Below are 22,703 nucleotides of genomic sequence, written 5' to 3'. Positions count from 1 at the left end.
AGAAAGAAATAATTAATTTTACGGAAAAATGTGAAGCAGGAGTTATTGAGAAAATAATTAATTTAATCTGGTTTGGGGTCAGTTATTACAATCAATTGAGATTCTAATCAATCAATAGAAGGAATATAAGCATTCTATTTTATGATATATATGTTAGAATAATTATTTTCTTTTCAAAACAATTAAGGGCTTGTTTGGCCTAGCTTTTTTTTAGATGTAGACGCTCTTTTAATCATAAAGCTAGAAATAATAGTTTTTTAACTAAAGTTAAAATTGTTTGGTAAATCTTAATTTTTTTTTATAAAAAAAAGTTAAAAGTTGTTGTTTTTTTAGTATAATAAGGTTAAAAGATATATTTGATAATATATTATTATTTTTTCTAAAATATAGAAACTGTTTTATTTTTTACCATAACTTTTAGAAATTGTCGTTTGGCCTAACTTCTTACTTTTAAGTAAAAAGAAGAGGAAAAAAGTTAGGCCAAACATACCCTAAGTCTAATGCAAAAATCAAAAAAGCTCAACTGGAAGAAATGCCGAAATTGCTAGTGTCAGATGTCGGGTCTGCGGTTCGAACCCCGGTCACTCCACTTGTTGTGTGAGTTTTCAATGGCTTTGCTATTTCGTCTATCAACCAAAAAAAAATCAAAAAATTAAATTTTATTTGAAGTGTCTTAGAAATTAGAACATATATTGAGCGGTGAGAGAAAAATATTAAATATAAGTTATTTAGATTATATTTAAATTTATATTAGATTACTTGAAAGAAAAAAAGATTTATATTAGATTTAGATTCTTGACCCGAAAGAAATAAAAGATTTAAGTTATTTAGATTAGATTACTTGAAAGAAAAAAAGATTTATATTAGATTTAGATTATATTACTTGACCATAAAGAAATAAAAGATTTAAGGGTCCTGCTAACCGGTGCCCCCGGGGCACTGGTTAAGGAAACCAAAAAAGGAAATTTTAAAATTGAAAATAACACTTTTTAGACTTTCGAGGCGTTGACTGCACAAACTTCAATATGATATTACTATATTTGATTCCTTAAACAGTGCCCCGGGGCACTGTTTAGCATTTTCCAAGATTTAAATTTGAATATGATTTAACACTCTCTCTATATAAGCACATAATAGCGTACATCATAGTGTGATAGGGCAAAGAACTTGTCATCAAAAGAACTTGTCAGCTGAGTGAAATCGCGAAAGATAGTGTGATAGGGCAAAGAAGTTGTCATCAAAAGAACATGAAGAAGTATTTTGAAGATGAAACAAACAAGGACAAAGAAACAATCTGAATCTGCATCCAATATCTCATCATTGGTTAATAAAAGCCGTAAGATTGAAAACCAAAGAGTGTTGCAGGACAACATCATCGCAGTTGAGGGAAGTGATCACACTGATCATCACCTGGCGGGAGTGAAAGTTCTTCATGGCGGCCTAGACAAAGTTGCGGAAGGAGGTACTGTAGTTCTCACTATCAAAGATCAGCCTATACTTGCTGATGGTGATCTTAATGAAGACGTTGATATGCTCGAGAATGTGGAAATCGGAGAACAAAAACGCCGAGATCATGCTTATAAAGCTGCAAAGAAAACTAGCATATACGACGATAAGTTCAATGATGATCCCTCAGCAGAAAAGAAAATACTTCCAAAATACGATGATTCAGCTGCTGAAGAGAGTTTAACTTTGGATGAAAGAGGAAGATTCTCAGGCGAAGCTGAAAAGAAACTTGAAGAGCTTCAAAGAAGGCCAATCGGTGTTTCTTCTAATAAATTTGAAGACCTTACTTCATATGGAAAAGTATCATCATCAGATTACTATTCTCGTGAAGAAATGCTTCAATTTAAGAAGTCTAAGAAGAAAAAGTCCTTAAGGAAGAAAGATAAGCTCGACATTAATGCCCTTGAAGCTGAATCTATCTCTTTAGGATTGGATGTTGGCGACCTTGGTTGGAGGAAAGATGCAAAGAGGAAAACCATCGAAGATGAACAAGAAAGATTGGCGAGAAATAATGCTTACCAGTTTGCTTATGCTAAAGCAGTTGAAGCCTGCAAATTACTTCAACAAGAACAATCTCGGAATGTTAAAACTCCAGTTTTTGCAGATGATGATGAGGATCTTCGTAAATCCTTAGAGAAAGCAAGACGATTAGCTCTTAAGAATCAGGAGGAGAAAGGAGTATTCCGTCCTCAAGCTATTGCTGTAATTGCCTCCTCAAATCCTTGTAATGAGACTGTTGATGATCAAATTTCTACAGCTAGAAAGTCAAGAGAAAATAAGATAGTCTTTAGAGAGATTAAAGAATCTGTCTGGCGTCATCGCATTAATGAAGAAGCACGTATCTTGACCTCCTCAGATAACCATCGCTGTTTGTAGAGAGAATGAGAGAAGCTGAAGCTCGTATGAAGACACCCTATCTTGTTCTCAGTGGTGATGTTAAACATGAGAACTTTTCGGGACTGAAGAGGAAAGCTGAACAAATTTCAAGCTAATTTCAACTTATAATGAAATAGTTGTTCAAAACTCTCAGTTATTACATGACTCTTTCAATATTTCTCTTATTTTATAAGCCTTTGTATAATTGTATAGAATATTTCTTATTTTCAAATTGATTCACCATATGGTTGTTGCTGGTTTCATACTTAAGCTTATGACTGAATTAGAATATGACTCAACCATGCAATATATTCCTTGCAATAGTTGCATTTACATATAAGCATTCTAGGCTAAGTTAAGAATGAAGATTATTCTTATGAGATGAAAGGAAAATTCAGGCAAGCTTTCATATAATTAATGTGTTTAACTGACATCACTACGAATGAATGTGGTTTTCTTGTGCGCCAATATATGAGATCTGAATTCAAATGTTTTATCGAAGAAAAATGTTATTTAGACACGACAATGCACACAACTATACATCTCGAGAAAATTATTTTTAGACAGTCGATAGAGAAATATATCCCCTGCGGTGTAAATTTTCTGCAGTGGAATCTCAACCATTAATCCGCTACTACTCGAGTGGATCAAACATAATTGAAGGGTGAAGATCACCACTGAACACTCTCGGATAAAATATCCACTGGAGAGGATCCGTTCCCGATAGATAGTTCTTTAAGTCAGCCCCTAAACACACTAAAAAAATGCTAAAATACTTGTTATGCTTGCTCCAAGCATGCATTTACAGAATGGTATATCTCTCTTCAACGCTCATATGAGTTGCCTTTAGCTAGTGGCTCTCAGATTAGCATCATAAGATCAATTATAACATCACATCACTAAGACTCCATTTTCTTTTTACACCATAAATATATATTATATATGTAGCTAGTTTGTTCTATTCATTCCAAAGTAGCTTTCACCATTAACTTCAATAAGGAAAACTAAGGAACAACAAAAATTACCATTTTAACAGCTTCAAATAGACACCTTACCAATATAAAGCCTTATTCATACTTCTTTTGGGAAAAAATAAACAATATATAGACTATTACAATCTTACCCCACACAGATTTTGAAAAATTATGGTACAAATTAATGGAAAGCATTAAAGAGAGGAAAAAAGATGGACTAAGTGGATGCTTTATAAAACACAAAACTCAAAAGAAGACAATCATTCTATTCAAATATTGTTACAAAAGTTAAAAGGAAAAGAAAAACAAAACATTATGTGTATGGTCATCATAAATATTCCATTTCTTGCACTCAACTTCTACACTTAGGAGAGAGATATATAATTAACTAGTGGAAGAAAGATAAGTGAGAATAAGATGGATGACATAAAGGAAAAATGAAAAGAAAGATAAAGAGAATAAAACAAGTATTCAAATAAAATGTAAAAGAGGTAAGAGGTAGGGAATCTCTAATAGAAGATTGTAAAAAAGCAATGGAATCATTCATGATGATTTCAAAATATTTTATATACATTATTACAAGCCTCTTCGCAATTATGTTTTGTTCATCATTCTTGCGTCGACAAAGAAGGTGAATGTGATTCCATTAGTATCGACCAGAGGATTTGCACGTCTTCATAGGGGCAAGATTTCACATCTTCGTACAAAATGTATATCCCTCTTCCTGCAATAATAAATAAATTATCCGCATAAATAGGAAGATAATTAATAAATGATTCTGCAAATAACATATTTCTCAGAGTTGAAATGGTAGTGTATGCAATTGTATATTGTTACTTGTGCTTCTATGAAATTTCACTGAAATACATGTGAAGGAACTCTATGGTTTGTTATTGATTGATTGATTGATTCAATGATAAGAAGTTTTGTACAAAGTATTAAGAACAATGAACAAGAAGACACATGGATCAGAAGAAGAAAAGTAAAAACAATGCAGGGTATGGAAAGTGTCTTATATGGAACATACTCTTGTTTTGAGTTGAATGCAACTTGAACCAAACCTTCTTCAATGGAGAGAAGAGGGATTGCAACCACCCCATTTGATGAAGTAAGTGTGGATCATGTAATGTAGGTGACAATTACTGAAGAAGGTTATAGTAAGAAGAAGAGGGTAAGAGAGAAATAGAGGAAAATCCTTTTATATATAGCCTTTGCTGAAACAAGGGGTGAAGATTTTCACAAGGTCGTTTTTTTCTTGTTTTGGGACATTTTCACATCCCATGTAGGCCAATGATGATGAAATTCTCATGTTTGGTATAATGTCCCTTTCATACCTTTTATCCCTAAGGGAACACTCCACCAATCAGCTTTGAAATTCACACTTCAATCACTGAAAAAGTAGAAAAAGGAAGCCTCTATTAGTGTATCAATTTTATCTTTAACTATATCTTTCACTAAAGAGTGGCTTATGGTTGAAGATATACTAGTAATTCTGTGTTTTCACCATCATTTGGCATCAATATTCTATGGTGGTAGTAAAAGGCACACATTCAGAAGGTTTCCTTTTTTGACACATAAGCCAAAATTCCTCTTGAATTTCAAGCAAGTACAATCAACTTTTTAAGAGTATCTAACAAGACACACACATACAAGGCTTTGTTCTCTGCTAGCCACCTGTTCCACTAGGGTGCCTTACAAGAGTAAAGAATTATGTGTCTTGCTGACTCAGCATTTACACCTTACTCATGAATGATTTCACTTACTTGAGTTGAGAGTCCTCTAGTGTTGCTTTTACTTTTTCCTCTCTTTGTTATGCATGGTAAGGATCAGAAATGGTTGGTAAATATCACTTATCCAAGTATATATGAAGTAAAATTAATGGAAGAAAACACTGATTTAACAAGCCTACTAGTTCAAAGCTAAACTATTGAACAAAATAAATATTGCTTATACATCATGGTTGAACAAATTTTTTTCAGCAACAATAGAATTCCAAAATAGCAATATCAGACTCAAACCAGGTCCTCAAAAGGTGTAACAAAATGACAAATTTAAGGTGTCCAAAATCAGTGTTACATAGTGTACTAACAAACATATTAAAGAACTGGGCACTGAAAATTAGGATCTTCAAAGAGACCCTAGTAAAAACATTGATGAAAACATGATTTGAGTGATTTATAGATGTTGGAGTTAAAGAGTAAGTGTAGTGTATGCACCAAACCAATAGAAAAGATTAAGTATAGCCAAAGTAAAACAAAATTGCAAAATAAGAAGAAAAGATAACAGAAATAGAAGAAGGTAATATCAGACAGATAGAAAAACAGGGTGGAAGCTTTAGAAATAAAGTCTTCCATGTATTATTTATTTCCATTATATTACAAACATTATACATGTAAATAAACTTATGTTACTAAAACACAGGAAAACAACTAAAAATGGTACAATGATGCAGGAACATGACCTCATGCCTTCTTGAGGGTAACCAAATCCATTGTGGCACCATAGGTTCTATTTAGGGCCTCAGCACACCAACCATGGCCATCATCAACCATCGGCATCCGCACTTCCATAACAGGAACTGCAGGTGTACGAGATCCAGGCATCACGACACCAGCTAAAACTCTCAGCACGTTTGCAGCATCTATGTCCATGCACACATTGATTTCAGGAACTCCTTTGGGTGCTGTTGGTATTCCCATTATCTTGAAATATCCCAACAGGTGGTTTTCTTCTGCCTTCTTTCCCTCACCTTCGTACACAAGTATCAATGCCTCAGTTTGATTATCATGAATAGTAGTAAAAAGTAGATCCTTACGCGCAGGCATTGTCGTGTTCCTCGGAATTACAGGAACAAACTTGTTTCCATCAGCTTGAATTCCAATGGCAAGAGGAGTGGCTTGAATGGTTAATAAGTCCAAATTTCCAAAGGGATCGATAATGCCTGAAGCAACAGCTCCTTCCATCGCTGCACCACAAACCGCACCTTCTAAAGGATTTATACCTTTATAAACTTCTGTTACTTTGCATATTTTGCTAACAAGATTCTTCACCCTTGGGATATAAGAACATCCCCCAACAACTATCACATCATTTACGTCCTCAACGTCTACCTTTGCATCATGTAAACACTGGATGATAAGGCTTTCACACTTTTCAAATACCTCTTTGTTCACCTCCTCAAACTCTGCCCTGTCAACAACCTTGCATATCTTCACACCATCTCCCAAATCTACATCTACCTGAACACTTGTTTGGGTGGAAAGCTGATGAATTGCATCCTGGGTTGCAACTCGAAGCAATGCCATTGATTTAATTTCTTCAACCCCGTGACGCTTGAATATATTTTCAGAATCCGGTAAGAGATGACGCATCATATTCTGAAGCAAATCTTCTCCACCAATGGTATTTCCTGCCAAGGCTTTTATCTGGGACACTCCTCCAGCGGTAGCAGTCACAGCAACATCACAATAACCCGCACCCATATTGAAAATGAGAGCAATTTTCTCACTTCCACTGCCCATAGTTTCTTGAGAAGCTTTCTGTTGTTGCTGTCCATACAACAATGCCACTGCTGTTGGTTCAGGCATTAGTCTGAGAACATGAAGACCAGCCATTGCACAAGCACGCTCAAGACGAGTCAGCTGGAAACGACTGAAGGAAACTGGAACCGTAAGCACTACATTTCTTATCGGTCGTTTAAGATGAGATTCCGTCATCAGTCTTAACTCCACCAGAAACATTGCAAGGACTTCTTCTGGAGTGGTGGATCTCCAGACATTGTTCACTAAAGCAGCAATAAAGGGCCGAACGCCAATGTCCAACGTCTGCACTAGAAATGGGAGATTTTTACTTGCATGGACTACAGGGTCAGTATCAACTCTTCCAATCAGGCGTTTCATGTTGAAAATTGTATCTCCGGACAGCATTTCATGCTCGTGGGAGAATTGACTGGTAACTCCACCAGAAGGGGATTCATCTTTGAAAGTGACAAATGATTTCATAAGCTTCTGATTTCTTTTGTTTTTCAAAAGCTCCACTTGGGAACCATTCCACACAGCAACACTGCACTGTGAAGTGCCAATGTCGATTCCAATTGCTATTTCAGGAAGAGGTAAGGTCTTTTCCTCCCCAGTAGTTTCACTGTCAGATGCCACAGTATATGCAGGTTCTCCCATCCTGCATTTAACAGACCATAAAGTTAACAGTTTTCTACCAATTTGCTAAACAATATCATAAAAAATGGTACTCAGATATGATTAGTTTGTTTGAAAAATTCATTTATGCTAAACAATGAGCAGTCTTTCTCTAATAGAGTCAACCATAAGAACAGAGCTCAAAGATAACCCATTTTACATTTATTTAGTATATAATAATGCTTAGAGTTAAACTTGCATCATACAGGTAGATACCAAAATACATATCACACCACAACAAACAAACAAACAAACAAACAAGTATAAGATTTTAGAGTTCTTTTTTTTAGATCTAGTAGTCTAGTGACTATAAATTCTAGCTTAAAAAAGTGGAGTGTTCGGGATTCGAACCCCAGCTCCCCGGCATAATATACGCCTACCAACTGAGCTAAGCTCACAGGACAAATTTTTTCAGAATTCTATAACGAAAACAATGAATATGATCCATACCAAGAAAGAATTAATGATATTTGGGATGTAACAGAAAACAGATTTCATGCAGGTATAGTTACAAACACACACCTATAAGGCAAGTTGATTGATTCATTGGGAGGTGGGTGAAAGTAAAGAAGAATGACAAACCTGAGTGGTGATGATGCAGAAGCAGTAACAGCACAATGTTGAACAAGCGAGCGAGAGATAGAAAGAGAACAAGTGTTTGAGATGACAAAGAAAGAGACACTCACCGTTTATTGTAACACCAAACCGAGTCGTGTTCTAGAGCTTCCCAGAAACAACAACAACGCTCCAGCACTTTCTTTCGGTGTAGTTCTTTTCATTATTTTATTTATTTTCCTATTTACACTATTTCCCTATTCTTTTGTTATTTACAATGAAAACTGAAGATCCAAGACTAGATTAGGGATGAGCATAAAAGTTATCCTAATTGCGAGAAAATATATGCGGTTCAATTTGGTTCGATTAATTTTTAAAAAGTCATCCAAACCAAACCAATATGGCTCGGATTGGATTGGTTGGTGCGGTTTACAGCATAACATAAAACAATTTTAAATATATAAAAAAAAACTTGAAATTCCAAAATAACATTATAGTACTAATAAAAGTTGTTTATCAAAAATAACATTATAGTATCTTAAAATTTTAAATATCCAAAAAAAAAAAACTTGAATTTACAAAATAACAACACAATATCGATAATTTTTCGGAAAAAAAAAATCACAATACCGATAAAAGTTGTTTATCTAAAATAACATTACAACACAAAAATTAATATTATCGTACCAGAAAAAAGAACAACTTGAAATTCCAAAGTAATACATCATTACGACTCCAAAATATAACACATTGCAGTTTGGTTTGGTTCGGTTTGATTTTCTGAAATGTAAACCGTCAACCAAACAAAACCGTGCGGTTAAGTCAAAAAATCATCCGAATTTTTATTTATATAAAGGCTAGTGTAGTGCAAAGGCATCAGTCGTAGAAACTTGACATCCCAATTATGTTGGCACCCCAAGCACCACCAATCATTTGCAGCACCACACATAAAAATTTATTGAAACAAAGCAATTGAACAACATTGGGGGGACTAGGCCAAAACCCAAGAAAAACAATCAATTGAATCTATAAGAAGGCAAGGTTGTCCTATTGCGAAAAAAGTCATCACCAATAAAACTAGGAACATTATCCCACCAGTGATCTTCCCGAGACGTTAAACTAAAATTTGCAAGCTTATCAGCACAACAATTTCTTTCCCTAAAAATATGAGAAATTCTAAAGTTCATAAGGGAGCAGAAATAGATACAATTATACCAACGATTTCTAATCTTCCAAGGAATTATATGGTGATTATTGAATGCATCTACCACTAGTTTAGAGTCGCATTCCAGCAAAAAATTATGCCAATGATTTTGATGAGCAATTTCAATAGCATGCATAGCTGCAATTACTTCAGCAAAGAGAGAAGATTGAATACCCAGATACAAGCTAAAGCAACCTTTGATTCCTCCACTTGAGTCACGAAAAATACCACCAGCTGAGGCATGCCCCGGAGAACCTCTCGCTGCACCATCAGTGTTTGCTTTTATCCAACCAGTCGGAGGAAAAGACCAAATAACCTCTTGTATCTTCGGGGCAGGACCAACATGACTCACAATATTAAACTCTTTTAAAGCTTGAAAGTCAGTAATACAATTGGACATAATACCCTTAGACATGTTTCCAGCCATTTGAACTGAAGCAGAAATAGAAGAGCAAGATTGATGGAAGGGAACAAGGACGTTATGAAAACGGACCTGATTACGAGCAAACCATATAGCATTTAGAGAGAAAATAATGGAGGCTAAAGCAATGAAAAGCTAAAATTAGCCAACCAATTTGCACTTCTGTTGCTTTCCAGCCAGGTGTGAACAAAGCGAATTTTCCGATCTTTCCGCAAAATGTATGCTTGGGTTTTATTCACATTATTTGTTTCATTTTCAATTAGGCGCAATATACTCGGCGGTAAGCACTATAATAACCGTTTCCTACATTGAATAACAGTTTCTAACCTTGTTTGAAAGTTGTAAAATAAAAAAATAAAAAAAATTAACATCAATCTCAGCAAATACAAGCAAGCATTGCAACATTAAATGGGTTGAAAGAACATGTTAACTAGTAATTTTTGCCCAAGTTAACCAATATATCTGAACCACATTAGACTACTAACACAAGCTTCATAATTTTATTTTATTTTTATCAAGTGGTTTTTCATTAATAGAACATAATATAATATTTTTTATATAAATGCAAATGCTAGTGAGTAAAGTACATTGCTTAGCTAGTAAAAAAATTAAATTGGAAGTTGTGTTTTTATTAAAAGTAAACAGAAATTTTTAATTAAATGTTCAATGATTAGTTACCCTGTTTAAAAACCTTAAACAATAGCCTTAGACACATGTTAGCAAGACTCTATTAAATGCATGAATATGATTAACTGAACAAGCCGCGAGGAAAATCAAAACATAGCCTTTGAATCAATATAGTCTGACAATATTAAACGAACTAATCAGCTAAATTACAAGCCAATGTAAGTTGAGTAGATACCAATGTATTGGATTTGTGAATAGTTCTAAGCAAAAAAACATGACCACTGGCTCTGAGTAGCTTCATTTCTACATCTAGTTCCGTTAGTAGACTTTACAAAATTGAATGCCCTCTAGGACATTACCTCTAACAATTGACATCACTGGCTGAGATCGTCTAAAAAAGTCAACTACATCTCATACCACAAAAAGGAATTTTTTTAAAAATATTTAGAAATAAAAAGTTAATTTCACAGATACGAAAATTTAGCTGTTAAGAGTGGAAAGCATGCCGCCAGACGCAGCAGAAATCACCACCTCCCATCCAGGCCCTTTAAGGGGAAAGGTACTAACTGGAGCTTTCTCATCGGTTGAGCTATTGATAACAAGATCGCTGCGATCCAAAAGCTTCTCCAGGTCTTCATCACTGATATCTTTCTGTATCATTTTGTCCTCGGCTGTTTCTTCATCTCGAAGCAATGCCAAAATATCCTCTCCCTAATATCACAGATAAAACACAAGCTCCAAATTAAAATATGTAACTCTAAAAAACTAAATTTCAATAATCAAAATTGTTAGTGCAAGACTTTGAATTATCCTGTTCATATTTCCAGTAAATCTTCGAGTTGGGCTGATTCATAATTGACAATGATATAGCAGCTAATCCTCCATAAAATTTTAGTAATTTGTAGTATGTTTATAAGCTTGAGTATATGAGACGAATTGGTGATTAAAAGGGTTGCATGTTCATCAAGTTAGGCCAATCCTAAACAGTTGTGAAAATTTTCAAGTCAAGTTAAATTAAAAATTATTTGGCCATGTAAATAACCAATGCCACACTTTCAACATCATTAGCATGCTAGAAGCCTAGAATATCTTGACAACAAATTCATTTATACAAACACAGGAGAACAGGGGGGAAAATAATTACAAGCTACTGCTAATATACAAACCTCCATTTCATCCACAATGGAAGGTGTTGTACGCTCCTGATGAAATTGTCCTTTCTCTATCACCACATGCTCAAGTTTCAACTTGCTGAAAGCTCTTTTCAACATTCGACCCTGTAAAAAGGACCAATGTTCATGGTCATCTCAATATAACAAGCCACCAGTCTGCCATGCATATTATTCTTAGTATACAATATTGCATACCTCTACTGATTGTGCAGTTGCAAGCCTGTAAACGTGAACAGGCTTTGTTTGACCGATTCTATGACATCTATCCATGGCCTGTAAATCCATTTGAGGATTCTGAAGTACAACAAAGTCATTAGCAGATAGTAAGTCAAATACTGTAAAACAATTAGATAATGGCAAACAGGAAAAGTAAAAAATGTACCCAGTCACTGTCATAAATAATACAAGTGTCAGCTGCAGTGAGGTTTATTCCCAATCCACCAGCCCTAGTAGAAAGAAGAAAGATTCTGCAATTGCTGTTTGTATCGTTGAAGTCCTCGATCTGCTCGTGCACAGAATGGTAACACCAACAAAACAAACTTAAAGTTCAGCCTCTTGAATCAGTGAGAAATGATTCAGATCAATATTCTCAAAGAGAACAGCTGATGATAACAGAATAGTGAAAATCTTTTGGATTTTTTTCCCAGAAACAGCAGTAGCTTATAAAATCAGATGTTGTCTACATACATTATGATACGCATATAAATAGAGCTCCCACCAATTGCCACCAATGCTTCAGTTTTAATGAAATAATTTAATGCATAAAGACAACAAAAATGTCACACATAGGTTTAATTAAGATATCATAGATTGCAAACTACTACAAAAATCTCCTCTTAGCTTCAGGTGTTGTACAAGCTTCGAAAAAGCGCTTTTAGGATATGGTTTTTTTTTTCAAGATACTCTAAACATGCTTATAAGGGATTTTTTTAAGAACCTAAACAAATTATCATAAAAACTACTGAACATTTTAAATAAAAGAATACCATTTCTTAATTTTATTTTTAAAAAACAAAGCACAACAAAAGAGACCCTTAAGTTGTCATTTGACAGAATTCACAATTTGAATTGTATGATTAAAGGTTGTGCATTATTAATTTCATATTCAACCTAAAACAAAACGTATTAACAAAAGTAGTTTGAATTGTCTGATTAAAAGTGGTGCTATCCAAGCATTATTACAGACCTGACGTTTCCTATCATCCAATTTCACCGAGCCATCAATCCTGCAAACTTCAAAACCCTTTTCACTAAAATAGTATTCCATTATATCTAGCACTTTAGTCCATTGACTGAAGACCAGAACCTGATAGTAATTAGCAAAGGCAAGTGCACATGAGTAGCAGCTTGGCTACAAAAAAAGGAAGCAGAAAGGCACAAACAAGGCACTGTAAAGCATACCTTGTGATTACGTGCAAATAGCCGCTGCAACAATCTATCGAGCAAGTGGAATTTTCCACATTGTTCGATTATCTCATTCACCGGAGGAAAGAAATCTAACACGGAAGCAAAATTAAATTTAGCTTAGTTTAAGTATCACAGGTCATTTATAAAATAAAATAAAACTTGTCATGATCCAATCACATGGTACTTACATGAACCATCATAGGCTGATTCCAAGAGATCGGGATGGTTACAGACTTTCCTAAGTTGAATAACCAAATTATTAAGCTTCGTCGCACCACGTCCTGCAATAATTAAATCAGTAAAGTACAGTACATAATACAATTTCTTAGATAGAAACCCACGTAGCTGAAGGTGTGAACGTGTGTGAGTTGCAAGAGCACTTTCCCTTTCTTTCAAATGAAAAATTGAGAAAACAATTACCAACTGATAGTTTCGTTTCCAAATATTCCCCCAGTTTCTCGTTAATTAAATGATCTTGCAAGCTCTTCTGATGCTCAGTCATGTTAGCATAAATAATTATCTCTTTTTTATGCGGCAACATTAGCTCAACATCAGACTTCATCCTACGCAAAAGAAATGGCCTAAGAATTCCATGAAGCTTGGCTACCACCTGCATGATACAGTCATTTAGCCTTCTAGTCTAGTTCACGAAATGAAGAATGCACAATTGGCATAAAATCAATCATAGAACACTTACTTGATTTCTTCTTTTCTCTTCCATTTCTTCCATTGTTGCTCCATTAGTGCACTTTCCTGACAGATTAAACCTAAAAAGAAATTTGAATGCATTATGTGAAGAAAAACAAGACACACATGGTGTTTCCATCTTGTACTATACCGAGACCAATATTGCCAAAAGGCATAGAAACTGTTATAATATAAATAATATAAACTTCACCAAGAAGGAACAGCCATTAACCATGTTAAAAGATCACATAACAAGGTACAAGTAACAACCAGGTTTGGAAGAAACAGACCTTACATTTGAAGAATTGATAGTGGGTGATGATTAGAGGATGGGGGGGGGGGATGCCACAGATTCAAATGAAAACGACATCAAAGTTGAAGACACATTTGACAATCTTTTAAAAATTATGTTTGATTAAGTAAATTCATTAGCAAAATTTTTTAAAAGAAAAATGTTAAACTGGTCAGAGTTTATTGAAATGTTGTAGTAATGGGCCAAATAAATTGCTTCCCTTTGATATGATAAATTACTTGATTCAGATCACAACGGAAAAAAAAAAAAAAAAAAAACTACTTTGTCCTCTATGTTGTTTTCTTACCCCAACAATATAGTCGGGAATAATCAAAAGGATAGCACGTCACACAATCCAGGACATTAGATTTCCAACAGACACATATCACCATATGACAGTAGGAAAGAAGAGAAGTGTGATCAATAACCGACAGGAAAAGAACACTAACCATTTCTCAAATTCATGAAGTGATGAGAATATATCAGGTAAGATGAAGTTCAGCAATGACCAAAGCTCTGCCAAATTATTCTGGAGAGGTGTCCCAGTCAAAAGAAGTTTATTGTCAACATTAATGTATCTCAATGACTTCACTAATTTGCAATTTGAGTTTTTGAGCCTGTGTCCCTGAGGTCACAAAAAAAAAATTAGAACAAGAGAAACAAACTTATGTAAGTATCAGTGACTTTTGAGTAAAACACATACAACTAAACAGAATGTTTGATCCATGCAAATGGGGGAATTTATGTACCTCGTCCACAACAAGATATTTCCAACTGTATGGCGCAAAACATTTCCTAGCATCATTCATCGCAATCTCATATGAAGTTATTACTATGGGAAATTCTGGGCCAACTGTTCTAGGCATATGTTTCCTTCTGATTTGATCTCTCTGATTTTTGTTACCATGGTAGATAACAACACGGAGCGATGGTGTAAACCTATTTACATTTATACAAGAAATGATTATCACAATGAAGAAGCGCAGCACGACAATATAATGCTTGAAGTGCTATAAATATATATAAAAAAATAAACAATAACATCAAATCTACCTAGAAAACTCATTCACCCAATTGGAGAGGGTTGATAGAGGAGCAATTATCATATATGGCCCATCCAATCCTCTTGATTTTAGATGAGAAATAAAGCCAATTGTTTGGATTGTCTTCCCAAGACCCATTTGATCAGCTAGAATCCCATTCAATCCATTTTGCCACAAGGAAATCAACCACTTTACACCCTTCAGTTGATAAGACTTCAATTTTCCACCAGTTAGTAAAGGCATCAGATCCTTCTGCTCTTTCTCAGTTCTTTCTTCTTCAGTCAAATTCACATCTTCAGTCTTCAGATTTTCTTTAGATCTTGTAATCATGGCTTCAACTGCCTTTTTAGCTTTCCTCTAAAGTTATTTCAAACATGATCACATACTACTGATTAGAATAACTCAAACTACATGCTAGCATAACAAATTCACAAAAATTATGAAAGAAAACATAAAATGTGCAAGCTATAAATCAAATTGCTTTTGTACACTAACATTACATCTCACTAATAGCAAAAAAAATAAGCTAATCTGCTTTACAATGTTATTGTTTCTGTAACTCTTATACAAAATTTAATAGTACTCGGCAATGTACTCACAGTATTGTATTGTTTAGCCGCCTTTCGTTTTGCTCCACGGCCCTTCTTTTTCACACTCGGCTGGCTCTCTTCCTCGTCCTCATTCTCTTGTTCACTCGGATTCTAGCATTACAAATTCAAACAATGAGAACAAACAATACAACAAAACCAACAACCTAACATTCTAAAAAACAAAACTACACAGCAGAAACACCCGAGAGGTTAGGGTTAAAAAGGGAATACCATTGTGATATCGTCCATTTTCTCCAAAAGAAACTCTGAGTAGAGTTTAGTTTGTGTTAACAGTTCATCCAACTTATTAAACTGTGTATCATCAAGATTCGACGCTTCCTCACACGGTTCCTCATCTTCCTTAGCACGAACTTTAAGTAACTTCTTTTCCTCCTCCACCATTAATTTCGACACAAGCGAAGAAGACCCATCATCTGCAACCACCTGTTCCTCCGATTTCACTTCTACATCCTTCTCACACACACCATTTCACAAACATCAAAACCAGCAAAAAAAAATCACAAAAAATCAAAAAAATAACAAAAATCAAAATAAACCAAAAAATAACAAAAATAAAAAAAAACAAAAATCAAAACAAAACCTAACAAGAACAATGAACAAATTTTATTTACAAAATCACAAACGAAAAATACAAAAATACAAATACCTCTTCTTCTAGAACCGAAGTTGGTGACTCTACATGAGGATCAACGTTCACCACATTGTTCTTGTCATCCATTTTTCAAACCCTAAATGTAAAACAAATTCACAAATCACAACAAAAAAAAAATTACAAAAATAGCAAAAAAATAAAATAAAATCAATAGCATTTCTAGGGTTACGAACTTGCAATAGAACTTAAGAAGAAGTGGAAATGAGAATTTTGAAGAGAAGATGAAAGGAGCGTCAAAAATCAAAAATAATGAGAATGTTGAAGTTTTTATTGTGAGTGGAGAAATAAATAAAGTTAATTAGAGTGTAGAGATTTTTAATTTTTAATTATTTTAATTTGATTGATTTGATTTTCCGAGAAAAATGGGATTGGCGGGAAAGTTTGATTATATATTACCCTTGGTTTTCAGTTTATTTACGATTCAACCCTACGCCTTTGTTTGGATGAGGGGAGCATGTTGAAAGAAAGAAAGTTAAAGGAAAGAAAATGAGTGAAAAGTGAATGAAAAGTGAGATGATTTTATTAAATGACATAAAGGCCTTTGTATTAAAATGAATATAGTACTCATCCTCATATTCGCTGTTTGAAAAAATATCCTTACTCATCCTCACACGTACACGCGTGTGTAACAATCTTTGCACTCGTGCTCATACTCTATGAGTACCTGAGTATCCATACTCGTATTCGTTACCCGCATTTTTGCTAAAAATGTATCAATCAACTATAAAATATCATATCATTTTAATAAAATTTAAAAATTTCAAAGATCTTAATGTTGACTAAATTATAAATAAAATTATTACTAACCTTATGCTAAAATTCATATCTATGTTAACATATTCACATTATATCTACATTATGCTATAAATAAACATATTCATATTCACATTAGCAACTATTACTAACCATTAGGAATATGATATGATATGATGTATTTTTATAAATTACTTCGTATCATTCAACATAAAAATTAGGCTATACTAGCACTAGCTACGGTATAATACTAGCAATTGACTGCAGCACTATAGGTTAAATGTCTTACAAGTCGGTTTTGTAATAGTTAACCTAAATCAACTCAAATTCTAGGAAGATAGCACGGTCTATCCAAAATTTGTTGAACCATTCAGTATTAGGTCACCTCTATCAGATCACTCAAATCACACTTCAGATGTCTAATTCTGATCATAGGAAAGTATGTTAAGAGTTTTACTCCCTTCATATCAAATTATATGTCACTTTGAAGAAAAATATTTGTACCAAATTATAAGTCACATTTCTCTTTTCCAAATTATATGTCACTTTGAGAAAAATATTTTCTAATTATAAATGAATGACAATTGTGTAAATCAACTCATAATTTATCTTTTTTCATACAACATTATTTACATTTCTTAACATGCGTAAAAATGTCAAATTGACATATATTATGATACAGAGGGAGTACATTGAATTAAATACGACATAAATATGTATTTATAAATGAAAACGGTTGACATGAATATGTATTTATATATGAAAACGGTCATTACCAAGTCCATTTTATAAAAGTTGAGTTAGCTCCACCCAAATTTTAATACCGATTGTCATAATTTCATGTATTTTCATGTTGTTGTTTTTTTTTTTTGATAATGATGTATTTTCATGTTTAATTTCTCGTATATGGTAATGGCATTAAACATTCACATTCTTTTGACTTGGTCCAAAGTAAAGAATATACGGATGAGGCCTGTAGTTTGATATGAGATACTAGTATAGATTGATTTTGGGTCTATGGTAATCAAAATTAATTTTGAAGGTATCAATTTTGTAAAATTTATTATAGTTTAAAGTGTGTTCAATTTTAAAAAGAATTAAAAAATAAATTTGAATATAAAATAGTTTATGTATAGACACATATTCATAAAAGTGGATTGAATAATAAATTTAAAGATAAAATTCAGGTATGAAGTCTATAGCTAAAACCCATCAACTTAATCAAAACATTGAATTCAACCGGTTAATGAAACCGAGTTTAATTCTAGATGAGAATAATTCTTGACCGAACTTACTTACCTCGCGCCTGAACTCTGAATTACCGATGTCTCTTTTCCCTGAGAATCAGGAAATTAATAAAAAAAAAACAAATTTACTATCAACTTAAACAAAATGTAGCCACCAAACATACATGCATATAAGTCCTGCTGGAATTATGATGCATCAATGATAGTGGACTGGAATTATGATGTATCAATGATAGTGGTTCCTTAGTTATTGTCTTTTTTGAAAGTGTCAAAGACAAAGAGTCAGTCAAGTAAGTCTTTTTTTTTTTTTTTTTGTTGGACACAAGTCAATTCTTGAAGCATTATACCGTATACGATTGATCTAGAGAAACATAGAAAAGTATTCTAATATTTGTCAAAACAATTACTACTTGGAGTTGGACCAATCAAAGTGGTGGACAAATTTGACTGCAACTTCTCTATTGAAAATGAGAGCAATTTGACTGCAACTTCAATAACAAGTGAGGAAATTTTCTTCTTTTATCTTTGTTTTTTTATGTACCTTGTTCTTTTCCATCACCACTATCAATCACAATGTCTTTAGTTATGTTTCTACCATGCATTATTCTTGCACATATTTCATTTCTCAATGTCTTACAAGCCATAGACTTAAATTCAAGCATCACTGCTGGATCAAATTCAACTTGGAAATCACCTTCTGGCGATTTCCAATTCGGATTCTACCCTCTTCCTAATGGTCTTTTTCTACCAGGAATATGGTTTGCAAAAATCCCACAAAAAACATTGGTATGGTACAAAAGTCCCTCAGTTGAACCAAATTCCTTACTCCAACTCACTTCTGAAGGACATCTTGTGATAACACATCCCAATGGAACCATTTCTCAAACCATAGTTAACATTGGAGGAGATAGTGATGCTGCAAATTCTGCTCAGATGCAAGATGATGGAAATTTCGTGTTGAAAGACTCTAATCTAAGAACTTTGTGGGAGAGTTTCGATTCTCCGGCTAACACGATGGTACCTGGACAAACCTTGAAAAGCAATCAAATCCTCTATTCTAAAGGGAAAGGAGCTTCAAACTATTCAATGGGAAGTTTCATGCTTGAAATGCAGGGTGATGGTAACTTGATCCTCAAGGCACATCAATTTTCAGATCCTTCATATTGGTACACTTCAACTTTAGTCTCAAATTTGAATTTAGTTTTTAATGAATCTAGTTCCTTGTTGTATCTTGCAAATGGAAATGGAAACATTATTTATTCTTTAACCAAAAGTACTCCAACTCCGGTAAAAGATTTCTATCATCGCGCTACAATTGATGAAAATGGAAATTTCCAACAATATGTTTATCACAAAAGAAATGGAACTAAATGGGAAAGGGTTTGGAGAGCTATAGATGATCCATGTAGAGTGGATTTTGTTTGTGGAATTTATGGTTTATGTACTTCTCCGGATAATGAGTCGGTCAACTGTGATTGTATTCGAGGTTATATTCCATTTGATCAAGAAGATGTGTCTAAAGGGTGTCATCGAGAAACTGTAATCAATTATTGTAGTGGACCTAATATGATGAATTTTAAGCTAGAAGTGTTCGATGATACTGATTTTCAATTTTATCCTGATTTTGCTCTAATCAATGATGTTGATTTGGAAGGTTGTAAGAAATCTGTAATGGATGATTGTAATATCATTGCAGCTACTTATAATTCTTCAACTTCAACATGTGCTAAGAAGAGAATGCCATTGCTGAATGCAAGAAACAGTTCATCTTCTAAAGGACAAAAAGCACTTCTAAAAGTAGCTTATAGTAATAATGAGTTCAATACATTTGGAGTTTCAAAGAAAAAGAGTTTTAATGTGAGAGTTTTTTTGAAGGTTATGGTTGCAATTAGTGCTACTCTTGCATGCTTCTTTGGAGCTCTTGCTGCATATTATCATCCTTATGTAAAAAGACTAACAAGAAGGAAAAAGTTTCTGAATGCAACAGATATTGGAATCAACTTCAGAGAATTCACATTCGACGAATTGCATGAAGCAACAGATGGATTTAATGTTAGTAGGATTCTTGGCAAGGGATCTTCAGGGAAAGTCTACCGTGGTACATTGATTATCGATGACGCGGAAATTGGTATTGCAGTGAAGAAGCTAGAAAAGAAGATTGAGAAAAGTGAGAATGAGTTCATGACTGAGCTTAAAATTATAGGACTTACACATCACAAAAATTTGGTAAAACTTTTGGGATTTTGCATGGAGAATAATCATAGAATACTTGTCTATGAGTTAATGCCAAATGGAGCATTGTCAAGTTTATTGTTTGGACAAAAAGGAGAAAAACCTCAATGGATTCAAAGAGTTGAAATGGCTCTTGGAATAGCAAAAGGCTTACTCTACTTGCATGAAGAGTGTGAAACACAGATCATACATTGTGATATCAAGCCACAAAATGTGTTACTTGATGCTAATCATGTTGCAAAGATTGCTGATTTTGGACTTTCAAAGCTTTTGTACAAAGATCAAACAAGAACAAATACTAATTTTAGAGGAACAATAGGGTACATAGCACCTGAATGGTTAAGGAATTCACCTATAACTGCAAAAGTTGATGTTTTCAGCTTTGGTGTTATGTTACTTGAGATTATTTGTTGTAGGAGACATGTTGAGTCATATCAAAGTCATGATGAGGATGAAAGAGGAAGTGAAGATGATGATTTGGTTCTTGTTAATTTGGTTCTAAGGTGCATGGTTTCTAAGAAATTGGAGATAGTGGTAAGTGATGACTTGGAAGTACTTAATGATTTTAAGAGGTTTGAGCAAATGGCTTTGGTTGGATTATGGTGTCTTCATCCAAACCCAACTCTTAGACCTTCAATGAAGAAAGTCACTCAAATGCTAGAGGGAACTGTGGAAGTTGGTGTTCCACCTTTGCTTAATGATGAAATTATGGCAAATTAGAACTTTTAGGGTCTGTTTGAATAATAAGATGGTGATATATAGAATATATATTTGTCCTATTATGTGTTTCGTATACATAAGATAAGAAACATAATAACATTATTTAAGGTTTTTTTATGTATAAATATGTAAGAACTACATATTATCCTCTAGTTTAATTCATTTGATCTATTTCCACGGCTCAAAAAGAGATTGAAACTTTTGACTCAAGATATTTGATTTATTATTTTACTTATTTTTAGGTCAAAGAGATTTACTTTATTTGATTTATTTTTTGGTCAAAGAGATTTGATTTATTTATCCTAGTTAAAAATATTATTATTATATTATCAATTTTTTTTCACTAATACTATTATCAACACTAACAAAGTTATTTTTCGTATAGTTTATTTTTTAATAATTTTTTTTAGGTTTTTGATTTTTTTAATAATTAGATAAAAGTTATAGAAAGTTAAGAATAATTTTTTTAAAAAAAAAATTGTAGAGGTTAAGAAGAGTTAAAAAAAAAAAAAAGAAACTGTTAAGAGTATTGTGTTATTTATTAGTATAGATTTGAAATTTGAAATAAAGGGTAAATTTGGAAATAACAAAAGAGGCTACACCAAATTTCAAGTTTTCCCTTAATTATTGGTATAGTTAATTAGCATAAATTTTGTGCAATATATAAGAACCTCATTGGCTAAGGCTAACTCACACTGACACAATTTCTAAAGTTTGTAAGGATAAAAGTTACGATTCAAGCATCATGAAATTTCAATCCATTGTTCTTCTCATTGTTGTTATGTGGGCTTCAACAGCCATGAATCAAGCTATACAACCAGAAAGTGGAAGTTCCGTTGATGTCAATGATCTGCATGTGATTGATATCGCCAATTTCGCTGTCACCGAGTACAGCAAAGGTACTATTACTAGATATGTCTCAAAGTTGAAGCTTGATAAGGTCATTAAGGGTGAATCCCAAGAATTGGCCGGAGAAATTAACTACCACCTCATCGTTTCCGCCTCTCGACGTTATCAACGTATTCACAATTATGAAGCAGTTGTGTTAGAGAAGCCATCCAAACACTTCAAGAACCTCACTTCTTTTAAACTTGTTTATGCTTAAATTATTAAATATTGATTATTATGATTTTATAGCATCATTCACTTGTATGCATTACATTGTTATACAATAAAAGTTTATGTTATGTTATGTCGTCTATCATAATGAATTGTTGATCTAAATATATGATATGATCTTCTTTTTTTTTTTACTTTGAGTGGTTGAGCCTTTGAGATGAGAAATTATTAAATATTTTGAAATAAGGGGGATGCAATTGATCGAATGAGAAAAAAATGATGATTCTCGATTATAGACCTGTGATTGTCAAATCTTAGTCTGATGTGAATGTCTCAAAGACCATTTCTTTCATCAAAACAATTTTATATTTTTGAGTGAAGACTTATGACAGTCTCTAACAATCAAATCTAGAAAAATAAGTTCTCAATTTAGCGTTTAAAAAATAACATATTATATGATTTTTCTTTCTAA

At 33.4% G+C, this 22,703-nt stretch overlaps 5 protein-coding genes across 5 annotated transcripts; 3 read left to right on the top strand and 2 right to left on the bottom strand.

Moving 5' to 3' along the window:
* Positions 1-1,200: 1,200 nt before the first annotated feature.
* Positions 1,201-2,572, top strand: LOC123907882 (SART-1 family protein DOT2-like). Its single transcript, XM_045958310.1, has one exon. The coding sequence runs from the start codon at positions 1,267-1,269 to the stop codon at positions 2,380-2,382; it is 1,116 nt and encodes a 371-aa protein (XP_045814266.1). The 5' UTR covers positions 1,201-1,266; the 3' UTR covers positions 2,383-2,572.
* Positions 2,573-5,669: 3,097 nt separating this feature from the next.
* On the bottom strand, positions 5,670-8,322 carry LOC123907881 (heat shock 70 kDa protein 8). Its single transcript, XM_045958309.1, has 2 exons — positions 8,132-8,322; positions 5,670-7,532 (listed from the first exon to the last, which is right to left on the bottom strand). Exon 2 carries the CDS (start codon positions 7,529-7,531, stop codon positions 5,819-5,821), a length of 1,713 nt encoding a protein of 570 aa, XP_045814265.1. The 5' UTR covers position 7,532; positions 8,132-8,322; the 3' UTR covers positions 5,670-5,818.
* A 2,253-nt stretch (positions 8,323-10,575) lies between these two features.
* LOC123907880 (ATP-dependent DNA helicase DDM1-like) lies at positions 10,576-16,730 on the bottom strand. Its single transcript, XM_045958308.1, has 16 exons — positions 16,394-16,730; positions 16,215-16,296; positions 15,779-16,018; positions 15,557-15,658; positions 14,968-15,314; positions 14,664-14,853; positions 14,364-14,539; positions 13,633-13,702; positions 13,356-13,545; positions 13,124-13,216; positions 12,930-13,024; positions 12,715-12,834; positions 11,911-12,030; positions 11,724-11,822; positions 11,523-11,633; positions 10,576-11,067 (listed from the first exon to the last, which is right to left on the bottom strand). The coding sequence occupies exons 2-16, from the start codon at positions 16,284-16,286 to the stop codon at positions 10,837-10,839; spliced, it is 2,256 nt and encodes a 751-aa protein (XP_045814264.1). The 5' UTR covers positions 16,287-16,296; positions 16,394-16,730; the 3' UTR covers positions 10,576-10,836.
* Positions 16,731-18,719: 1,989 nt separating this feature from the next.
* Positions 18,720-21,401, top strand: LOC123907879 (G-type lectin S-receptor-like serine/threonine-protein kinase LECRK2). Its single transcript, XM_045958307.1, has one exon. The coding sequence runs from the start codon at positions 18,794-18,796 to the stop codon at positions 21,170-21,172; it is 2,379 nt and encodes a 792-aa protein (XP_045814263.1). The 5' UTR covers positions 18,720-18,793; the 3' UTR covers positions 21,173-21,401.
* A 516-nt stretch (positions 21,402-21,917) lies between these two features.
* On the top strand, positions 21,918-22,277 carry LOC123905435 (cysteine proteinase inhibitor 5-like). The gene has a single exon (XM_045955029.1). The coding sequence runs from the start codon at positions 21,918-21,920 to the stop codon at positions 22,275-22,277; it is 360 nt and encodes a 119-aa protein (XP_045810985.1).
* Positions 22,278-22,703: the final 426 nt, after the last annotated feature.

The sequence above is a fragment of the Trifolium pratense genome, linkage group LG2 (assembly GCF_020283565.1).
Source record: "Trifolium pratense cultivar HEN17-A07 linkage group LG2, ARS_RC_1.1, whole genome shotgun sequence".
Lineage (NCBI taxonomy): Eukaryota > Viridiplantae > Streptophyta > Magnoliopsida > Fabales > Fabaceae > Trifolium > Trifolium pratense.
This window is presented reverse-complemented; position numbering and strand designations above follow the sequence as displayed.

What these genes read in the sequence shown, in the direction of transcription:
- LOC123905435 (XM_045955029.1), top strand. Translation starts at nt 21,918, where the DNA reads ATGAAATTTCAATCCATTGTTCTTCTCATTGTTGTTATGTGGGCTTCA.
- LOC123907882 (XM_045958310.1), top strand. Translation starts at nt 1,267, where the DNA reads ATGAAACAAACAAGGACAAAGAAACAATCTGAATCTGCATCCAATATC.
- LOC123907881 (XM_045958309.1), bottom strand. Translation starts at nt 7,531, where the DNA reads ATGGGAGAACCTGCATATACTGTGGCATCTGACAGTGAAACTACTGGG.
- LOC123907879 (XM_045958307.1), top strand. Translation starts at nt 18,794, where the DNA reads ATGTCTTTAGTTATGTTTCTACCATGCATTATTCTTGCACATATTTCA.
- LOC123907880 (XM_045958308.1), bottom strand. Translation starts at nt 16,286, where the DNA reads ATGGATGACAAGAACAATGTGGTGAACGTTGATCCTCATGTAGAGTCA. An exon ending in CTTCGGTTCTAGAAGAAGAG is followed by an intron (nt 16,019 to 16,214) that starts GTATTTGTATTT and finishes GTGTGTGAGAAG; the next exon opens with GATGTAGAAGTGAAATCGGA. An exon ending in AAATGGACGATATCACAATG is followed by an intron (nt 15,659 to 15,778) that starts GTATTCCCTTTT and finishes TTGTAATGCTAG; the next exon opens with AATCCGAGTGAACAAGAGAA.